Below are 21,263 nucleotides of genomic sequence, written 5' to 3'. Positions count from 1 at the left end.
ACGTCCTGAGCCAATGGGAGAGCCCAGAGCCAGTCGCTCTCTTGGACTCATCCATCCACCCACTCATGGATTCACTGGTGTCCACCAGTGTCCCTCCTGTGTCTGCATCAGGACAGGACTGCAGCTGGATGACCCAACAGTGGGCTCTGCTGAGCGTCTCCCAGCAACAAAGCCTCCCTGTGGAGCCCCAGCCTCTGTCCCGCCCCGGGCACCGCCTGACGCACCCACCATGTGAGCAGACCCTGGTGGAGGCTGCCACAGCCCAGAGCAACCAACTGTTGACTCACTCGGATGCCATTGCCTGCAGCGAACCATGAGCCCATCCAGCGGTGCTGCAGACATCTGCCTGGGCCCCAGCTGACCCTTTCTGGTACCTGGAGGTCCTCCTGGCTCCCAAGATGGCCCCACTCTGGAAGCCCCTCATTCTCCTGGGACTGCTGCCCCTGCTGTCCATCCTGCCCAAGCAGCCCGGGTCAGGCCTGACCGAGGCCCACCTAGAGAGCAGGCCCACCCTGGCAAGAAGTAAGCCGCAGCCCTTGCTCTGCCTGCTGTCCTCGGGGACAGGAGGGAAGGTCGCCTGGGCCCCACCATTTTCTCTTTTTTTTTTTTCCAGTTATTACCACCAGGAGTCACTGCCAGGCTCCTCTTCTGTTTAAGATTTTGTGATCCCCCATGCCCACCTTGTCCCATATCCCATCCCCGCAGGTGCAGCACAGTGCAAACGGGAAACCCCAGGTGTCTCCTTCTGAACCGCCAGAGCCTGCCAGCACCTCTGCTGGGGCCCTCTGCTCAATTTCTCAAGGGTGCGATTTCACAGGCCAGGGATCACCACGCCTGCAGGGACAAGCCAAGGACGGCAGAGCCCACTCTTCCCACAGCCCCGTGCCAGGCCACTGACTATGTGTCTGTGTTCAGTTATTGCCCAGGGCCTCACGAGACTCCACGCCGAGAGCCGGGTCCAAAACCTCCAACTGCTCAGCAGCCTGAACACGTCGGAGCACGGGCCGGCCGGCATGGTGGGCTGGCTCATCGGCAGCACAGGCCTCCAGCAGCAGGAGGAAGACAGGTGAGAGTCGGAAGCCCACCGGGACCCTGGGGCACCCCATAGGTGTCAAGGGCAGAAAGGGCCCACTGGGCTGAGCCGGGGGTCAGGCTGCTGAAAAGAGGGAGAGAGGAAGTGCCGGGGCGAGGGGAAATGGAGGAGCCAAAGGGACTCAAAGGGTCTTCCAGGGAGACAGTCCAGCAGGGAGATGGAAATGAAGGCTCAGGAGTCTGGCTTCCAATCCTGACACTGCCACCAACCTGGGGAAATTGGGACCATTCTAGGTGCCAGAGCAGCCCCTGGATAAACATCTGGGGTAGCAAGCGAGCCAGGACTGGGTCCACCCTAGTGCTTGAAAGCTGTGTGTCCAGGGGGCAAAGCATCTAAGCAGTCCGAGTGCATCCATTGTCCCCTCTGGGAGTTGTTCTGAGTTGAGGACCTGTGTGGAATTCTTCACCGGACAGCACAAAAGCCAAAGCCAGTGGCTCCAACTCTCAGCAGCCTCACGTCTGTCAGAACAGAACCGTGGGCTGCAGGGTTTCCAAGGACCGACTTTTCAAAAGCGGATCGTCAGTCCTTTCTTCTGAGCCACACTGGGTGGATTGGAACTACTAGTATTTGAGGCAGCTGCCAGTCATGTCAACCATTTGCACCGCCCAGCAACTTAACAGACGTACAATTATTGGTTAAAAGCAAAACAAAACCATGCAACATACAACCCCCGGCATCAAGTTGATCCTAGTTCATAATAACCCTGTATAGGGTTACTGGAGAAGACAACCTCATCTTTCACCCACAGAGCAACAGATGGCTTTGAACCACCAACCTAGTAGTTAGCAGCCCAGTGTCTAACCCACAGCACCCCCAGGATGTCCTATCACAATGAGTCAAAACTCACTGCCATCAAGTCAATTCTGACTCATAACGAATGTTCATAGTGAGGCCAAAATGGCACAGGTAGCCCAAGACTGGACCATCACCCAGCAGGGTGTGATGGTGGTCACCTGGACCAGGTCAGAGGAAAGGTAGTGGTGGAAAGTGACCAAATGTGATCATTTTGCAGACGGAACCAGCAAGATTTCCTGATGGGCTGGGTGAAGGGAGAGGGATGCAGAGAAGTCAAAGTCAGCTCCCGGGTTGGGGCCTGGGCTAGGTGGGTGATGGACCATTTCCTGGGGCGAGTTTCCGTCGGAGAGTGGGGGGTCTTACTCACAGCTGACTGTGGGTCATAAAAGTCAGTGTGTAAGACTGACAGTGGGGGTGGCATTCAGGGAGAACTGTCAGCCCAGGGCTCCAGCTGGGAGCTCTTGACCATGAACCTGTAAGATAGCCAGTGGGAATTAGTTCCCATTGTTAGAGTCTCTTTGCCTTGCCTGTCTCAGGGTCCTCACTCACTCCGGGCCCCCGCTCTTCCCTTGTGCAGCATCAATATCACCAACGTTCACATGGACTGCGGCGAGATTCAAATGTCTGCCCATAAGGAGTGGTTCTCCGCCAGCATCGCACTTGAATTTGACTTGCTATTTAGACTGTGAGTCCTACGAAGGCAGGGCCTGCTGAGGATTGCTCTTCTGCCCTGGGGACCCCCAGGAGATGGTGGGGGGCGGGGGGGGCGGGATGGTACAGAACTGGGCAAACTAGGAATGAAGGACTTTCTGAGCCCAACCTGGCTTCAATTCTGACTTCCATCCACCCTCGCTGTGTGTCCTTGCACAAATCACTTCACCTCTCTGAACCCTGGTTTCTTCCTCTGAATGTGGGTGGAGATGGTTAGACAGTGGCGGGAAAACGTGTGCTCACTTAAACCTACCTGATTTCTAAAAAGAGGGAAGCGGGCAAATGATTCTTCGGCACCTGATTGCTTGGTCACACACGTTTCCTTCCTCTGGTTCCACCTCTCCTGGGTCCAAGGAAAAGGAGGGCATTTACTGCAGGGTAAAGGTTTGAAACTTGAGATTAATTCTCAACTTTTGAATTTCTAAAGGCCCCTCTGGCTAATCCCGGTTTCCCCCTTAATCCCTGACTGGAGGACTTCACACGGGGCCACATGCAGCCTCACTGCGCTGTTGAAAGGGCTCAGAGGGCAAGGGGAGGTCCTGGCAGTGGATCATGGCTACCTTTGCCAATGCCAGTGAACCACTCTTCATGTTGGCTGCTCCCACCTCCTCCTCCTCTTCCTCTGTCTCCTCTCCCTCCTCCTCCTCTCCCCACCACCCCCGCCTCCCTACTCCGCTTCTCCTACCCAGGCCCTTCAACGGCAAGATCATACCGCTGCGCACACGCATGGACCTCACTGTGGAATTCTGGCTGCAGAAAGATGAGTTTGGCCGGAGGGATCTGGTGATAGGAAATTGCTGCGTGAAGCCCAACAGTGTCGGCATGCTCCTAATTGAGTAAGCCCCCCGTGCTGTCACCTGTCCCCCCACCCCCAATCCTGGGGCCCCTTCCTCTCCGCTCTAGCTACAGCCTCATTTCTCCAGCCACCTCCAGTATCGGCCCAAAGCAGATCCCTTTCCCTTGGGATCTGCTGCTTCTCCCACACCCCTATCCCAGTGATGGCCCTGCCACCCTATCCAGAGCCAGACTCTTTTCCCTCTCCGCAAACCCCCTCACACTGGCTCCCATCCACGACCGCCGGCAACCCTCTGCTCCTCCCTGCTCATCATCTCAAGAGCTACTGCCCTGGCTCGGTCAGCTGGTTGCCTGGACCGATGCTGGAGCCTCCTCCAGGGCTTCCCGGACACAGAGCTCACCTCCTCCACTCCATTCCTTCCCCTGCAGCAAGAAGTAACCTCCTGAGGCAGAGACAGGGCCAAGTCCCAGCCCCTTGTGCAAGCCCTCCAAGGGGTCTCCAGCGCTCTCAGGATAAGGGGCCCAGCCTCCAAGGTGTCTCCCTGCCTCGAGCTGCAGCCCCGGATTTCACCCCACCTTGCCTTTGCCCGTGACAATCCCTGTGCCTGGAGTGCCCTTCCCTCCTTCCCTCCAACCCTTCCACCACGTTCAGTCAACGACGGCTTGCTGAGCTCCTAGGCTACTCGGAGCTGAACTCCGTGCTAGGGCCACGCGAGTGAGCAAAACAGACAGACTAGAGAACACGGAAGAGCTGTCGATGAGCTGAGAGAGTCTGTCCACCTCAACAGACTGAATCTCTCCAGGGCAAAGGCTGCCCCTGATGTAACTCTCCAGCCCAACCCAACGAAGACAGCGAAGTCCTCAGCGGAAGCCCCACCATGTACTCCTCAGACGTTGCCGAGTGCCTAGAGCCACCCGCCCCACCTCACCCCAACTCACCCCCTCCCTCTGGGTGGTCTCTGGGAGGGTGGGGGAGACTGGGGCCTCTGGGGCACTTGCAGACATTGTTCTCGTCCAATCAGCACTTACTAGCTGTGTGACTGGGGGCAAGTTACAGCACCTCTCTGAGTGAATCTTCCGACCTGCAGGCAGGGACACCCCTCGCGCAGGACTGAGTGGGGACGAGATGGCCCTGTCAGGTGGACTCGGGCCAGCGCCTGGTGTTTATCTGTTCTGTGCACCCACCTTTCTCTCTAGGGATGTCCCGCCCAAGGCGCAAAGTCTTCTCAGCAAACTCCGGGAGAACCTGGAGAAAGTGATTCCACAGCTAGTAGCAAGTCAGGTAACGCTGGTGGGGGAGGAGTGGAAAGTGCATTCCCCTTGGACATCGTTGAGTTTGAGGATCTGAGCACAGAGGTGGGCCGTTAAGATCAAGTTCTATCCTGGGCTTTGGAAGTCCAATCAGTTCTAATGACAGTGCCGCCGTCTATCTACTGGGTGCGCCTCCTTGGGCGGGGCACCTGGCCTCCCTGAGTGCCCGCTTCCCCGGCGGTCGCACGGAAGGACCGCAGTGCTACTTCACAGGGTTGCTGCGAGGATTCGGGGAAATGCTGCGCAGGGCTGGCCTGCGTGACACCTAGTCGGCAATCAGGGCTCCATGTAAGGGAGCCACTCGGTCACAATTCCTGAGGGGCCTCTAGTTCAGTCAACACCTTCCACCGTAGGCCCTCCTCTGCCCAGCCCGTGGCCTGATGCTTCTCTCTGCTGGGGCTCCAGGTATGTCCTCTGATGGAAGAAATCCTCAGACAGTTGGATGTGAAACTGTTGAAAAGTCTGCTGGGTGAGTGCCTGTGTCCGCACAGGAAGGACTGCCTGGGCATGGCCAGTGGCTCGAAGAAGTGCCTCCCCCCGGAGCCAGAAGCACGTGCTCTGAAAACACTTTAGCGGTGAGCAACTCCTGATAACCAGACTGCCCCCTGGGAGAGTTAGGACACCCGAGGGGACCCCTCCCGATCCACGCAAACCTCAGGTTAGCAGAGATTGGAGCTTGTCCCAAGATCTCCCAGCCAACCCAGTAGGAACCACTGGCTCCTCCTGCACCTGAGCCCACCCGGACTCCAGTTGCCGATGACACAGCCAGGCCTTCATGGGGCTCACTGTCCATTGAAGGAAAGACAGGAAGCACAAAACTGTAGATGGTTCGGGAAGAGTCTGGATATGAGTGCCCTCACCGTGGTCTCTGGCTGGCATGGAGGATGAGTCTCTTCAGGGTGGGCCTATGGGTGGGAGGGGGAGACACACTGGTGACTCATGCCCTAACTTCTTGCAGCAGCAGAAGAAGGTACCTTCTACCTCAAAAAAAAAACAAGTCAACCAGTCATGAATCCGACCAACCTCTATATGCCAGACTGAGTAGCCTCTAGCTGTCCACAATGACTTTGGACCTGCCATGTCCTGGAACATAAAGTCGCCTTCAGAGTGAGGCTTCCCCTGTCCCTGAAACCCTTGACCACGGATCATGTGGACTTCCTGTCCTCTCCCCCCAATAAAGTCCCTCTAGTGCAGAAGACAGGTGTTCTGCCTGGGCCCCGAGACTTGGGTGTTAGAGGTCCATCTGGGGGCCAAATGTCCCTGGGTTTATCCATCAGCCCAGAAACAACAGAGAGAGCAGCCTTGGTCTACGGTTGGCCAAGAGAAACCAACCTGTAGATTTGCTGAGCAACACAAGAAGCGTCCTGTTGAGATGTCCATTCTCTCATTCATTCAACCCTCATTGACTGAGCACCCACTGTGTGCTGTGCACTGTCCTGGGGGCCAAGGGGGGGAGGGTAAAGGGTGACAGGGTGCACAAGCAAAAACAAACATTGGCACTAAACCCATTTGAGTTCCATTTATGTCCCGGCCAACTAGAAGTCTCATGAAGTGTGGATGTGAACTAGGTCTGTCCTGGTAACCAATGAGTCCCCAGCCTCCCGCCTGGGACTGAGCCCTGAGTATGAGCTCAGAAATTCCTTATATGCATGAATCAGCAGTCCTATGACGTATCCGCTGTGTCTGGGGGGAAAGCACCTTGTTGCTCACGTGTCCTCGTCTGCACAATGAGAAATTATTCAGGGTTCAAAATTACAGACAGCCTTTCATACTAGTAAATCCATTCTGCCGCCATCAAGTCGATTCTGACTCACATCGACCCCACAGTAGAATGAATCCATAGGGTTTCAGAGGCTGTGAATCTTCATGGAATCAGACTGCCTCATCCGCCTCTCATGAAGCACCTGGTGAGTTGAAACCACTGACCTTTCTGTTAGCAGCCCAATGCTTAAACCCCTGATCCATCAGGGCTCCTTCACACACCCGCTGCCATCGAGCCAATTCTGATTCATAGTCTCAGAGTTTCAATCTTTATGAGAGACGGTCTCATTTCTCTCCTGTGGAGCAACTAGCTGGTAGGTTTGAGCCACCGACTTTGTGATTTTACCACTACTCTATAAAACTATGTGGCAGTACCTCCTGAAGCCGCCCCTATGCTTCCCCTGGGGCCCAGCAGTTCCCCTACTAAGTATGTACTCCACAGAGAGGCACGCACGTGGGCGCCACAAGACATATCCAACGATGTGCACAGCAGCAGTGTTCCTAAGAAAGACCCAAAGCCAAGTTCACTGCCACTGAGTCGACGCCAACTCCTATCGATGCTACAGGACAGAGCAGAACTGCCCCTGTGGGTTTCCAAGGCTGTAGCTCATGACAGACGCTGGGTGTCACATCTTTCTTCGGCTGGTGGATTTCAACCTCTGACCTGGTTAGTGGCCAAGCACTGTCACGACAGCACCACCAGGAACTGTCCATGTTTAGAATCACCCCAAAGGGAAACATTCCTACATGTCTATCCAAAGAGTGCAGAAGCAGAAAGGGTCAATGACTCATGGCCCCGCCACCCAGTGGGATACTCAGCGATGAAACAGATCCACAACCACATGACCATCTGGGTGAACCGTCGAGACACGGTGTCGAGTGGAAGAAGCCGTCCGGCACACACAAGAGCACGTATCGGGTGTGCCCAACTATACGGAGCTCAAACACCAGCAAGAGCATTCTGCTGCTAGAGGTCGGGAGGGGCTACCCTCAGGGAAAGGTTAGGAACTGGCTGGGTGGGGACTCGGGGGGCTTCTGGGTTTCCATTGGGTGCTGGTTATAGGGGTGGGGCGTTGAGCACGTGAAATGGCACTGGACTCCCTGCTGTGTGTTTTAAAATCATTCTGTTTGCATGCACATTTTACAGCAAAAAAAATACTCTGTAGGATGAACATGCTTACATTATGATGAATACTTCAATGTGGGTTGAATGTCAGTCAATGATTCGACTCTTGGCCCTCCAGTTATTCAATGTGGATTCCCACCCTCCTCCACCTGAGAACTTGGAAAGGATATGTTGAGAATCCCAGGGCCAATAGCAGCAATACTAGTGTCACTCGTGCCTTAAGCACTTGGTACGTGCCAGCCTTGGTGTGTAGAGTGTCCATGCAGCATCTCTCCAGACCCTCACTCCAACCCCCTGACAAGACTGGTCACTGTTACACCCTTGGAAACACGCTCAGAGAGATCGCATCACTTGCCCAAGCTCACACAGCAAGGAAATGGTCCAGCTGGCCCTCAGACAACTAGACCCCAGGGCTCACTCTCTTAACCACTGTCTGTGTGGGCATCCCCAGCCTTCCCCTGCTTCCTTCCAAGGTAACCCCACTACCGCCTGACCCACACCCCAAGGGGAAAATGATGAAATGTGTGTTCAGCTAGACTGACAGGCTCAAACAAGGAAGTGTCAACAGCTCAGAGGAAAACAGAGCAAGGGAAACTTGTGTCTCCATCTTCCCATTCAAGCTCCCTAATCCGAAATGCTTCACTGGGGATTTGCAACCCTAAACTCCAGCGTCCACGCAAATGCACCCACCTCCCCCACCCCCAAGAGCCTGGAGATTGTGGGGTTCTTCCTGATCCTGAGTCAAAGAGCAAACATGGGAGTGCTGGCTGCTGTCCCCCTTGGGGCTGCCCAGACTCTCAGTGAAGGCACCTTTTGTCTCCTTCCTCCTGAACCTCCTGGAACAGCTCAGTAGCTTCCTCAAGGGCCGCCTTGGGTTTCTTGGCTTCTGTTTTATCATTGAAGGTTCCCATGGCTGTGGGCCTGGAGGAGCAGCGGGGGGCACTCGTGTCCATGGGCTCAGGAGTAGGAGGATAGTTTAATTGAGTGCAGAAAGAAGCCCAGATTCCGTACCAGCCCCTGACCATCTGTATCTGGCCAGTCACGGTCTCTGGACACAGACCGGAGCCAAGAGCTGAGAGCTGCCTTTGTTTCCCCGTGTAATCCCCTCCACAGCCCTAGGAGGTGGGTGGGGTTAGCCCTGGGTGATGGGAGGAAAGGGAGAGCCAGTCCAGCGACGGCTAGCAGCTTACCCAAAGTCCCCCGGCTGGTAATTAACTGAGCCGGATTTAGAATTCAAGGCCGCCTGGTCTCACGCTCAGTGCACTTGGCTGCCAATCATAGGTGGGTGGGTCGAGCCTATCGAGAGGGCCCTTGAAAGAAAGTCTGGCAATCTGCTTCCATAACGATGATAGCTGAGCCAGCCCTGGGGGCTTGCCAGGCATTGGGGTCAACTCAACAAACCTCCACCTTTTGTCTTGGTTCCCGGATCAAGAAGAAAGGATCCCAGACTGCTGAATCAATGAGCTGGGAGAGCCTCGGTCGACTCCTCTGAGATACTTTGTGGTTGCAGGTGCCGTCAAGCCCCAGGCTGGGAACTTGATGGGAGCAGGTTGGATCTCCCAGATCCCCTGGGTGGATTCCAACTGCCAACGTTTTGGTTAGGAGCTGAGCATCTAAGTCATCGAGCCACAAGGACTCCTTAGGTGAATTATCAGGACATTAAAACCAACTTGTCCCATTGAGGACAACTATGAGAAGCCCCTGACGCAGAGGCAGGTGCTCAGGAGACAGGCACTTCCTTCTGTCTCTTTGGCTTCTACAGTGAGAGGTTTTGCAGAGTGGGGTCTGCTACTCACCTCAGGCTCTCGGGGCCTCAGCTTTCCCATCTGTACAATAGACCCCAGAGGCCCAAGGGGTGGCGACAAATGTCTTATCCCTCACGGAAGGAGGGTATAAGAAAGACCAAGGGCAAGATAGAGACCAGGAGACACAGGATCCTTCCGAGAGAGAGAGAGAGGTGTAGAGACAGCCCAGTGAGAAGAGGCAGACAGGCCTGGCATGTGACTGCCTCCACGTCACACCACACCAGCTGCGATGCTCCTTCTGGCCTTACGTGATGCTGTGAGGATGCCTGAGGGACAAACCACACAGGGCCCGGGGCCAGGGCTCGAGACGTGGTGGGTGCCATTGCTTTTGCTGATCTTAACGATGTCATGAGTTGAACTCTGATTCTGGCTCTGACTCTTCTGGCCAGTCACTTGTGCCCCCCGGGCCCAGCTTCCTCCTTTGAATTGGAAGCCCCAGACCTGGCTCTCAGGCTTTCGTGCCAGAGGGACTTCAACAATAGGAGGCTCCTACTCTGGAACTGTGCCCACCCCAGATGTACGGAGTTCAGGTACAGATGGACTCTCTTTGCTACTTTGGTCTCAAGAGTCCCCCATCAGAGGCAAAAACTGGGGTAGAGATGGAAAAGCAAACCAAGCTCCCTCCCACTGAGCCGATTCCAACTCAGAAGAGCGGCGGGTGGTTTCAAACTGCTGACCTTGCAGTTCGCAACCCAACCTGTAACCACTGCACGAACAGGGCTCCTCTAGCCATGGAAGGGGGCCTTGATATGCGACTGAGGGCCCCTGCTGGGCTCCGCTGGTTGCCTCTCCCCACCTCGGATTGTGGGTCTCCAACCCCATCCCTGAGACCACAAAGTCTTGCGTAAGTAACAGCCCCATCTCAAGTGTTTCTGTTGAACTAGTCGGCCCGATGGCTTAGCTGTCCAACTTGCTAATGTGATTGGCAATTATTTACTTTGGAGAGCCCTGAAAGACACCACCAGATTACAGAATTCAGAATTATCTGGAAACCCATCATCCGAACCCACGTTTCCTGATTCCCACACTATAAAAGAGGTTGCCTCCTCCACAGACTCAAGCGAGAGAAGGGAGAGGACAGCAGGCCAGTGTGAGGTCCACAGAGAAGCCCCGGTGAGACCTGCCCGTTCCTCTCCCACCAGCATGCCTAAGCGGCAGGGCTGCCAGAGCTGCCCGCTGGGGGTGGGTGTGCATTGTGGGGGGGTCTTTCAAGAGAAGCCATTCTGGCCATTTGCTTGGGGGTGGACGGCCATTCACTCTGCTTGCCTAAGACACCAGGAACACAGAGCTGTTTCATAGCAGAGAATTGGATGGTGGTGGGAGCAGGTGGTCGCAAGTGAGAACTTCCAGACTTTCCAGGTTGGCACCGTCTCAGGGGAATGCCAGTCACCCCCCCCCCCCAAAATCAAAATCTCTAAAGCAGGAAGAGTTCTCACTGCAGGTTGCTAATGAGAGTTAGAACTACCCACCAACCTGCTGAAATTATCCACCCCATTTGGCACATTTTTGAAGCATCTTCTGGGACTCGGGTTCTTGACGCCCATTGGGTGCCTAAAGGGCCTGTGGCCTGGAAGATTCAGAGTCCCTGACCCCAGTTCCCCTCCCCGCGGAGGCCCCAATTGACAGTGGAGGGAGTCAGAGGGTGGGGCACAACGCCTTTCCATTCCAGCCAGTCACCTTCTGGTAAGAGTCTGGGTCGCATCGGCCAGCTGTTGGGAATTTGCCCAAAGCATCTAGTCGTTTCCAACAGGTAGGTCTCAACTCTGGTTTCTGACACTGTTGACTCCTTCAGCTGCCAAAGCAGCCGGTGACCGGATGAATGGGATCTGGCAGGGGGCTGGTTCCCAAAGAAGGCAAACCACCAGGGCGGCTCCGGGACTCCACTGCCTTCGCTCCAGGGAGAAGGCGGGTGGGTGGGGGGAGAGGGCAGGGAGAGGAAACGGGCCTGCAGCCACCGTTCAACCCTCGATTTGCCATGTGGCCTTGGGGACACCACTCCTCCTCCCTGGTATCCAGTGAGGCTTCCACGCACCATCCTGGCCCAGGCCTGGGACCCAAGGGCTTGGTGGGCCTGACTGAGGCGATTTGGTTCCTCGGCCCTGCACGTGTTTAAACCTCTTCATTTGCTTTGTATGAAAAGAGGAGGCTGGGGGCAGTGATTCGGCAATCTGGGGGTCGCTTCATTTCAACAGTGTCCGCTGGGTCCGACAGAGCTGGCTTCAAATCCTCCCTTCACTCTGTATTTGTGACTTTGGGGGGATATTCCCGAAATCCCCTAGGCCTCGTCTCCACCTGCGAGATGCAGGGATGAGTGCCCGAATCTTAGGGGTGTGGAAAGCGTGTAAGCACTCATCCTCGAGCCAGGCTAGGCAAACCGCTCCGCGTCCTCAGGGGGGGTGGTGGCTGCTACTGTCCCCGACCGAATATTCTAGCAGCAGACAGAGGAGCAGCCTGCCCCCAGGTGAGCAGGAACTGTGGGGTGGAAAATTCTCTTCTGATACCCCTGCCAAAGCCGACCCATCATTTTCTCCAGATCACCCAAGAGAGAGGATGCTTCAAACCAAGAGCTTCATTGTCTTCTGTGGGCTCCTGGCCCTCACCAGTGCCCTGCTAGAAGCTCTGCCCCTGCCCCTGGGCCAAGGTCTGCCCCTGGGCCAAGGTCTGCCCCTGGGCCAAGGTCTGCCCCTGGGCCAAGGTCTGCCCCTGGGCCAAGGTCTGTCCCTGGGCCAAGGTCTGACCCCGGGCCAAGGTCTGCCCCTGGGCCAAGGTCTGCCCCTGGGCCAAGGTCTGACCCTGGGCCCAGGTCTGCCCCTGGGTCAAGGTCTGTCCCTGAAGCCAGCTGTGCCTCTGGACCAGACTCTGCCCCTGAGCCAAGCTCTGCCCTCTGTTCCGCTAGATCTTCCTGCACACTTGACAAGTGGTGAGTCTTAACAACTTTTAGGTGGTGTGTGTGTGTGTGTGTGTGTGTGTGTGTGTGTGTGTCCAAACAGCCAGTAGGGTGAAGGTGAGAGCAGAGATGAATGTGGGGGACAGGGGTTGGTTGGGGGAGTGAAAATGAAACTCTCCGATCTGATCTCTGTATCCACATCTAGCTCTCACCAATGGCCTGCTCTCAGGGGACCTGTTGGGCATCCTCCAAAACCTTCCACTCTTGGACATGCTGAAAGCTAAAGGAGACAACTCCGGTAGCCTGCTTGGGGGCCTGCTTTCGAAAGTGACGTCAATGGTCCCTCTCCTGAACAACCTCATCGAGTAAGTTGCCCTGAAAGAGGGCTCTGGGCTGCAGCTCAATTGGAGATCTGGCAGACCCAGGCAACAGCCCTAGAGGAGGAGAGGCGGCTGGGGGGTGGGGGTGGTGCTGAATGTCAGGGAGGACTCAGTCCTAGGACACTTCTCACAATCTGGTAGGGCACACTAGTACCAGTAACTCTCCCCAGTCCTGAAGCACACCCTAGGTCCCCACATCCACTCTACTCTTCCTGACAACCCCTCAATGCTGATTGAATCATTCCAGTTTGACAGATGAGAAAACTGAGCCCCAGAGAGTGCCTGTGTTCACACAGTAGAGTGATGTCTCACGGGGATCTAATTAGGCTTTTCCCGCCCACACCCAAAGTCAAGGCTCTTTTCACTCCATCTTAATGCTTGTATTTTCTCTCCCTGTGGAATTCCTTCAACCATATGGCACCTTTAATGTAAACAGAAAGTGTCAGTTACAGTCAGTTATATTGGTGATATGATTAAGCCCATGACATACATGGGAAGACCCAATGTGATGTTTCCTCTGAGACCAGAGTGCAGTCATGGACAAGCTTAAACCTGCTTCCTTGATAGGCCTGGATCCAGGCAATTTCCAAGATCCTTTCCATCTAAGCACCTGCCCCCTGGCTTGAAGACAGACTTGAATCTGACTCTCTACGGTACCGTGGACTTGCTGGTAGTACTCAGTCTCTTTGGGCTTGGTTTCCCTGTCTGTAAGATGGGGATTGTCATCACCAAGAAAGACTATTGGGAGGAAAGAGGAAGATGTAAATCACCTGGCCTAGACACTGCCCCAGGGAAGATGCTCAATTCCATTCTCTCCCACCTCCTGCCCCTAAGTGCCCGTGGTAGACATAGTTGATTCATCTATCATAGAGGATGAGGGACTCCTACCCATAGAAGTCTGTGCACAATTTAAGGCTGTGCCCATACACCACCCACTTACCCATATATCCATCCACGCCTGCATCTTTCATTCTATCCAACCATTTACTCTTCCACTCATCCGCCTATACATCTCTCTACCTATCCACTCATCAATTCACAAATTCAACTACACAAACTAACCTCTTTCTTTTGAAGGATCTGAGGATAGCCAGACTCACTGCCCTTGAGTTGGCTCCAACTCACAGTGACCCTGTAGGACAGGGTAGAATTGCCCAGTGGGTGTCTAACACGGTCACTCTTCGTGGGAGTAGGAAGCCTCGTCTTTCTCTCATGGAGAGAGGCTGGTGACTTTGAACTGCTGACCTTGTGGTTAGCTGTCCATACATAACTGCTACACCTTGTGGTTATTCGTTGGACTGCTAACTGCAAGGTCAGCAGGTTCAAAACCTCTGCATGAGAGAAAGACGAAGCTTTCTACTCCTGTAGTTGTAATCTAGGAAGCCCACAGGGGCAGTTCTACCCCATCCGGTAGGGTCGTTATGAGTCAGCACCAACTAGATGGCAGTGAGCTTGGTTTTAGAGTTTTAGAGGTGACCATAAAACAAGGCAAGTATTACCCAAACATGGTCTCTATTTTGAAATACCTTCGTAAACTTGAGAGGAAGAGAATTCAGAAATGTGTCCAGATCTGATCCGGTGGGGAGATCAGGGAAGACTAATCTCAAATTTAGAACTCAGGTGGCTTTTGATTCAAGATTCGCTTCCTGCTTCCTCCTCAGCCCTCATGGGAAGCTCCATCTCTAAGCTGAGACAAATTGGGTCAAAGGTGGTTTCTGACCTGAGTGGGGCTGGAGGAACTGATGTTTCTCCCTATGCTACTCTCTGGACAGAGTGAAAGTCACTGATCCCCAGCTGCTGGAACTTGGCCTTGTGCAGAGTCCTGATGGCCATCGTCTCTATGTCACCATCCCTCTGGGCCTGGTTCTCAACGTGAAGACGTGAGTGGGCTCCCACGGGGTATGGGATGATGGTTCGCCAAGGAAGACTCTGATGGCCATGGGTAGCCAAAAATTGGGTCCTGAACTCCACCTCCAACTTCATCTCATTTGTTGCTATGCTGAGTGACCCTGAGAAACTCACTTGACCTCTCTGAGTCTTACTTACCCCTACGGATCACTGAGATGAGTCCCTGTGTGGGCTGGAGGGAGGGAGGTGAGGCGGAGCTTCCGGGTGAGAAGGAAATCCCTTTTTGCCTTGGAGTATTGTGGGGTCAGATGCCAGTAGGATGATCTCCTCCGCAGGCCCGTGGTCGGAAGTCTGGTGAGGCTGGACGTGAAGCTGAACCTCACTGCGGAACTGTTAGCCGTGAGAAATAAGGACGGGAACCTCCACCTGGTCCTTGGAGACTGCACTCATTCCCTGGGCAGCCTGAAAACTTCCTTGCTTGATGGGTGAGGCCAAAGTGGTGACTTCTTCCCATGGATCTCAAGGGAATGGATTCTTCTAATGGATTAGAAGAAGGTTGGATGGATAGATGATGGATGGATGGATGGATGGATGGATGGATGGATGGATGGATGGATGGATAATGGGTCACTTGTGCCTTCTTAAACTAGACCAATCCACTTAAGTTGTATTAGACAAGATATCTGAGTTTAAACCTCATCTTTTAATATGAATTGGGGGAGAAGCATCTTGTGTGAATCTAGACAGTGTTTTTCCAACTCTAGGTCTCAGCTTGCTCATGTGTGATGTGGAGCTACATTGGGATTGTTGGTAGACTCGTTAGAGTAACGCATGCGTTATCCCAGTAAACGGCAGAATAACTACAGAGTCTGTCATAACTTACTGTCCTTACCTCCCCACACAGGGAAACTAAGACATGCAGAATATTCAATCATCATTCGACCACAGCTGGATTTTACTGAACACAAATATTACACTTCATGTGATAAATCCTCATGATAGTCAGATACTAAACACTATTCACTCGTTTATGGATACTAAAAATATTTATGAATACTTACTGTAGAGTAGAACTATATGTTTTATCAACATGCACAGCTACTGGGTGCTGTGTAGGGTGTAACTCTCCCTAGGGTACTCCCCCTTAGTGTTCAGTTTCTTAATGTTGAGACTGGTGTGGGTATCATGTAGTCTTCTCCATAGCAACTCCAGGTTGTTGTTGTTTTTTATCATTTTACTGGGGGCTCCTACAACTCTTATCACAATCCATACATCCACCCATTGTGTCAAGCACATCTGTACATTTGTTGCCATCATCATTCTCAAAACATTTGCTTTCTGCTTGAGCCCCTAGTATCAGCGCCTCATTTCCCCCTCCCTCTGCCTCCTCCCTCATGAACCCTTGATAATTTATAAATTATTATTATTTTGTCATGTCTTACACTGTCCGATGTCTCCCTTCACCCACATTTTTGTTGCCCATCCCCAAGGGAAGGAGTAGATTCTTGTAATCTGCTCACCCTTTCTACCCAACTTTCCCTCCACCCTCCCAGTATCACCACTCTCACCACTGGTCCTGAAGGGATCATCTGTCTTGGATTCCCTGTATTTCCAGTTCCTATCCGTACAGTGCACATCCTCTGGTCTAGCCAGATTTGTAAGATAGAATTGGGATCATGATACTGGGGTGGGGTAGGAAGCATTTAAGAACTAGAGGAAAGTTGTATGTTTCATTGTTGCTACCCTGCACCCTGACTGGCTTGTCTCCTCCCCATGACCCTTCTATCAGGGGATGTCCAGTTGCCTGTAGAGATGGGCTTTGGGTCCCCACTCCGCACTCCCCCTCCTGCAAGATGATCCGATTTTTCATTCGTTGATGACTGAGCAGCTCCAGGTTTCATGGAGCCAGTGTGAATCGTGGATTTTCTCTTTCAGAATTGCTCCCCTCCCTATCCAGAGCCTTGTGGACAGCCTCACTGCAGTTTTGGATAATGTTCTTCCCGAGCTGGTGCAGAGCAAGGTAAGTGGACAAAAGGAAGACTCTTCTAATCCTTTGGTCTTAGAGCTTCTCACACTGAAAGAGGCCCTTGGGCTGAGGGGCTCCAAACCCTTCAATTGAATAAATTATGTCCATCTCTACATATTTCTCCTTTCCATCCTTGGCTTCTGTTCTGGACCAGGCCCCGTGCTTGTCTATACTGCAGGTGGGATAGATTGACTCCTGTCTCAGGAAACTCAGTCGAGCTGCGTTGGCAGTCTCCCAGCCTATGCCTGGGTCCCCCTAGAACCAAAATATCAGCCCTTTCAAAGCAACCAACCCTATGTGGAAGTAGACATGGCCTTTCATGTGTCCTGCCACCCAAAGCTTCCTTTTCTCCGTGTGCCCAGTGTGGATGTGCGTCGTCTTCCATCAGTGGGATGGCTTAGAATCCAGCACTTCCAGGGGGCGAAAAACGATCCAAAAGCATCCCCAGAATCTTCCTACAAGTACAGCTATGCCTAACCCCGCCCCACTCTGCTCCAGGTGTGCCCTCTGATCAACGAGATTCTCAGTCGCCTGGATTTCACCATGGCACATACCATTATTGGTAAGCACCCACTCCAAGCCCTCTCACCCCCACCCCCTCTTTCTAGGAACAACAATTTCCCACAGGGAGCTTTGTTCCTGCAAACCAGACTCTGGTCCCAAGGATCCCCATTTGTGGATCACAGTCCTCTCTGAGTCCAGGACCTCCAGAACATCCCTCTCTTAGCCCCAGCCCCAGCAGAATGTGGACCATTCCTAGACCCTCTCACAATGAAACCGTCATTCTGACGTGTGTGTGTGTGTGTGTTTTGTTTTATATTTTTATTTTTTACCCCCAGAGTTACTGATTCATGGAGTGGAATTTGTTAGCAAAGTCTAAGTTTTCCAAGAGGGCTCCTGGCCTCCACTGAGCCGGTGAGTGCTGCTGTGTGCCATGATGATTTCTGCCTCCCATCCACTCACGCACGCACACATCCAGGGTTGGAAGAATTGGCTGTCCTTCTGAGGTGGCAGCAGGGGAGCTGAGATAGTGATGTCCAGAAAGAGACACCAGTACCCATGCAGACAGACACATGGATACACAGTCATGTTGATAGAACAACAAAGCTTTAAAGAGAACCACACATTCCATAGGTATCAGACAGGTAAATGTCCAGACAAACTCACGGTCACTCCAACAGAAACGCACACATCCAAACACATGTACATGCAAGGCCACAAAGACTAACACACTCACTCAACCACATACACAAAGAGGCCCTCGACCCAAGACCTGAACGGCTCTGTGGCGCAGAGACGAGACCCCAAGCCCCAGGCTCTCAGCCTCGTTCCTTTCCTCTGGATAGTAGGTTTGATGATAGACCCATGACAGTGCGCGTCATGGTCTTGAGTCTCTATTCTGCTGGGGTCTTCTCTCAACAGAAACATTTCCTGCTGCTCAACTTACTTCCTGCCCTGCTTCCCAAGACTCACAGAAGACTGGTCTATGCCCCAGAGAATGACACTGCCACCATTTGGGGGACCAGAGTAGCCTTCTCTCTGTGAGACCTGCGCCCCCTCTTGCCCATCAGGCATGTGTTACTTTCCATCATCCTCACCCAATAAACTTGCTCTTTCTCTGCACTGCGGAGTCGTGTCATTCTTCACCATGACTGGAAGGCACATAGGCTGGCCCTGGAGATGGAACAGAGTTTGGACCTTGCTCTGGGGATCTTAAAGGTCTTAAACAGAAGAGGAAGATATTCAGATGTATGCAAATGTCACAGGGATTGTTCTGGTGTCTTTAGGAAGGGTGGACAGGGGAGTTACAGGCAGATGCAATGATCTAGACCGATATGATGGCACCGACTACACAAAAGGAGAGAAAGGGGTGCATTGAGGGGTGTTTTAAGAGGTATGGTTGGGCGAGTGTCAGTGAGGGAACAGAAGAGACGCCGATGCGTATCTCAGGTTGGGTTGTCCAAGGCTAACTAGAAGCAGGAAGGTTAAGCTGATCCCCACAGGAAGATGATGCCTTAGTTGGGAGCATTGTGCAGGAAGTGTTGGGGGACCCTGAAGGAGATGTCCAGGGAGCTGGTGGATACACAGCCTTCCACCACTCTTCGCTTGCTTGGTTGGATCCAACCATGCTGGTTTTGCTACTTCTGTTCCCTAAGCAAGAGACGATGAAGATGGCAAAGAAGAAGTCTAAAGTGGTTCAGAGGCTTGAGAAAGCCTTCCTAGGGGATTCTCCACCACCCGACCTTGGCTAAGAGATCTGAATCCATGTGATTCAATAAATCAGATCCAACCCACCACACTTCCATCTCAGATATAAGAACTAGAATGTAACTAGGGTTTGCGTTCTCCCATCAAATCTCAGCTGCGCGGGGCAGCAGTAAATCCATGAGTCTTCCTGTGATTTAAACCACATCATCTCATTCAGGAGTGACCACTAGTGTTCCACGTTCTATCTTCACGTCGACTGCCCCATTCCGTAGTTCTCTGTGATGCATCTCTGCCCTGCTGCTCCATCCTGCCTTCCCATGAGTCCTTGAAATGAGTCCTTCACATGAATCCCCCTGAATGTTCCCCATGACTCCTTCCTCTCGACTTTGAATATGCTTTGCTCCTTTTCTGGAATTCTCCCTTTAAACCCCACTATCCTTTGACGCCAAGCAGCTTCCTCCAAAGAGCCTTGCTGCCCACTATATTTGCCCCACTCTGCACCTTTTCCTCCCTGGACCGCTGCAGGTCAGGCAGGTGTACCATTCCACGTGGCCCAAAAGTAAAGAAAGGGAATCATTGATTCTTTGACTTGCCTGATGCATTTTGAATGTCATGCCTGCCCCCTAACGTAGATGGCCACTGCCTTAAAGGACAGTAAGGCAACAGTAAATTGTTCCTGGCTCACAAAGTCCTTGATTCTTACAGAAAAGGGAAATGGCTGTTTGACTTTCTTTCCAAGCCCAGTGAGCCCACGATTCAGTTCTCACTGCTTTTGCTGTATGGCTTAGAGTCAGATAAACACATGTACGCTCAGGGTGAGCTCAGGAGTTCATCTACAACCTCAAAATCTTTTTTCAAGCTTCCTTCTCCATATAATCTCACTCATGCTCTTGCTCCCGGAGGCCCTTCGTCTCCGGTCTTCTAGCTAGAAAGTCAGCCAACTTCCTGCTCTGTTGTACACACGCCGTGGCTGATTTGGCCTCCAGGTCACATGGGGAGAGGTAGAGAGAACATAAGAAGGAAGCGGGAATGCTAGCCACACCCTTCCGAGCACATGGGTCTCCCCCATTTACAGTTTAAGGGGTCTTTGCAGACACCATTGCCGTCGCTGCCATCACTAAGCGTGTTCTACTTCATAGGACGACTGGAAGAACTAACTGGGATCATTCATTTATCCAGCACCTATGGAGTCAGGCCAACTCTGTGCCAGGCACTGTCCTAGCTGATTGCAGTTCTGCAGGGTCAAAGAAAGCCTTCACTCATGGGATGCACGTTCCAATGAGGAGCGAGGATGGACAGTAAGACCATCAGTCAACTGGCGATAGCCCTGACTACGTGTTGAATTTGGGACCTGGCCCTGGTCAATACTCAGTACCTGATACTAAGTTCATTGTGGCAGCATTGGGTCCAGGTACCAAACACATATCATTTTATTAAAATTACCACAATATCTCTACAAAACCTTTTTTCTTCCATGATAAGATGAGAAAGCTGAAGCGCAGAGGGAAATATCAAGCAGACTGTCCAAGGCCAGAAGAGCTGAGATTTTAGGTGGTCAGTGTGACTCAGAAACCCAGGCCCCTCCCTCCATTCATTCTTCTGCTGTGGGATGCCCTTCCTGGCATCGTAGAGTTCATAACTTGGCAGTCCATGACTTGGGGTATCTGATACTAAAATCCCACAGCAAAACACCAGATTCCCAACCCAAATGGATTTGCTGCCATCTCCAGCGACACAAAGTTCGAGGAGTCTGGGAGTCATTGGTTACAAATTGATTTGCACAAAGTCAATTCTCCTAGGATTGATTTGCTAAAAGATCAATGCGTTGAAAGGCAGTTGGCCAAATCACCCTTAACCAAACTAACAAAATGTACTGACTTGCTAAGAATTGATTTAAAGGAGTGGTATTCTTGAGCCATTGACTAGTAACCAAAACAACATTGATGGACCAAACCCACCTGAGGCATCTTGGAAGAGAAGCCTGGGATCTGCTGCTGAAGGTTGAAAGCCATGAAAATCCTGTGGAGCACACAGCCATGCTCCCATGAATGGAAATGGACTCGGGATCAGATGGTTGGTGAGTTAGTTTATTGTGCAAACCTGGCCAATAAACACATGTGGGGTTAATTGGAGGGCGGAGGGATAAATGGCTCAGTGAGCCTGGCCTTTCTAGTTCTCAGGTCTCTTGCTTTGTGATGGTCAGACCAGGGTGCAGCTGCCTTAGCAGTTCCCTGCTTCAGCTGGCAAGGTTCACTTCCTGCAAGACATCCCCAAGGAGAAGCCACATGGACCTACCCCGATGCAGCTCTGGGTGCTGAAGCAGCCGTGTGGAGACTCCTGCCAGCACTGAGATGCTTACATGCTCACTGATTTGGCTTTCCTCCTGTGGTCGACATCATAGTGTGTGTTTCGTGAGGTGGAGGAGGATTTTGTGGATTGGTTTCAGACATATGGGTTAATGTTGGACTTGCGGGTTTGGGCAGCACTGGGTTGGGATGTTTTCTTGATGTACACTTA

General features: G+C 52.7%; 2 protein-coding genes across 2 annotated transcripts; both read left to right on the top strand.

The window, feature by feature from the left end:
* Nucleotides 1-398: 398 nt before the first annotated feature.
* On the top strand, nucleotides 399-5,278 carry BPIFA3 (BPI fold containing family A member 3). The gene is made up of 6 exons (XM_075527945.1): nucleotides 399-522; nucleotides 916-1,066; nucleotides 2,466-2,573; nucleotides 3,289-3,435; nucleotides 4,592-4,676; nucleotides 5,111-5,278. The coding sequence occupies exons 1-6, from the start codon at nucleotides 399-401 to the stop codon at nucleotides 5,276-5,278; spliced, it is 783 nt and encodes a 260-aa protein (XP_075384060.1).
* Nucleotides 5,279-11,947: 6,669 nt separating this feature from the next.
* On the top strand, nucleotides 11,948-17,418 carry BPIFA1 (BPI fold containing family A member 1). The gene is made up of 8 exons (XM_075527943.1): nucleotides 11,948-12,140; nucleotides 12,273-12,317; nucleotides 12,490-12,649; nucleotides 14,437-14,544; nucleotides 14,848-14,997; nucleotides 16,448-16,532; nucleotides 17,037-17,100; nucleotides 17,378-17,418. Exons 1-8 carry the CDS (start codon nucleotides 11,948-11,950, stop codon nucleotides 17,416-17,418), a joined length of 846 nt encoding a protein of 281 aa, XP_075384058.1.
* Nucleotides 17,419-21,263: the final 3,845 nt, after the last annotated feature.

Source organism: Tenrec ecaudatus, chromosome 12 (assembly GCF_050624435.1).
Source record: "Tenrec ecaudatus isolate mTenEca1 chromosome 12, mTenEca1.hap1, whole genome shotgun sequence".
NCBI classification, from domain to species: Eukaryota; Metazoa; Chordata; class Mammalia; order Afrosoricida; family Tenrecidae; genus Tenrec; species Tenrec ecaudatus.
The sequence above is the reverse complement of the archived record's forward strand: the minus strand, read 5'-3'. Positions and strand labels throughout refer to the sequence as shown.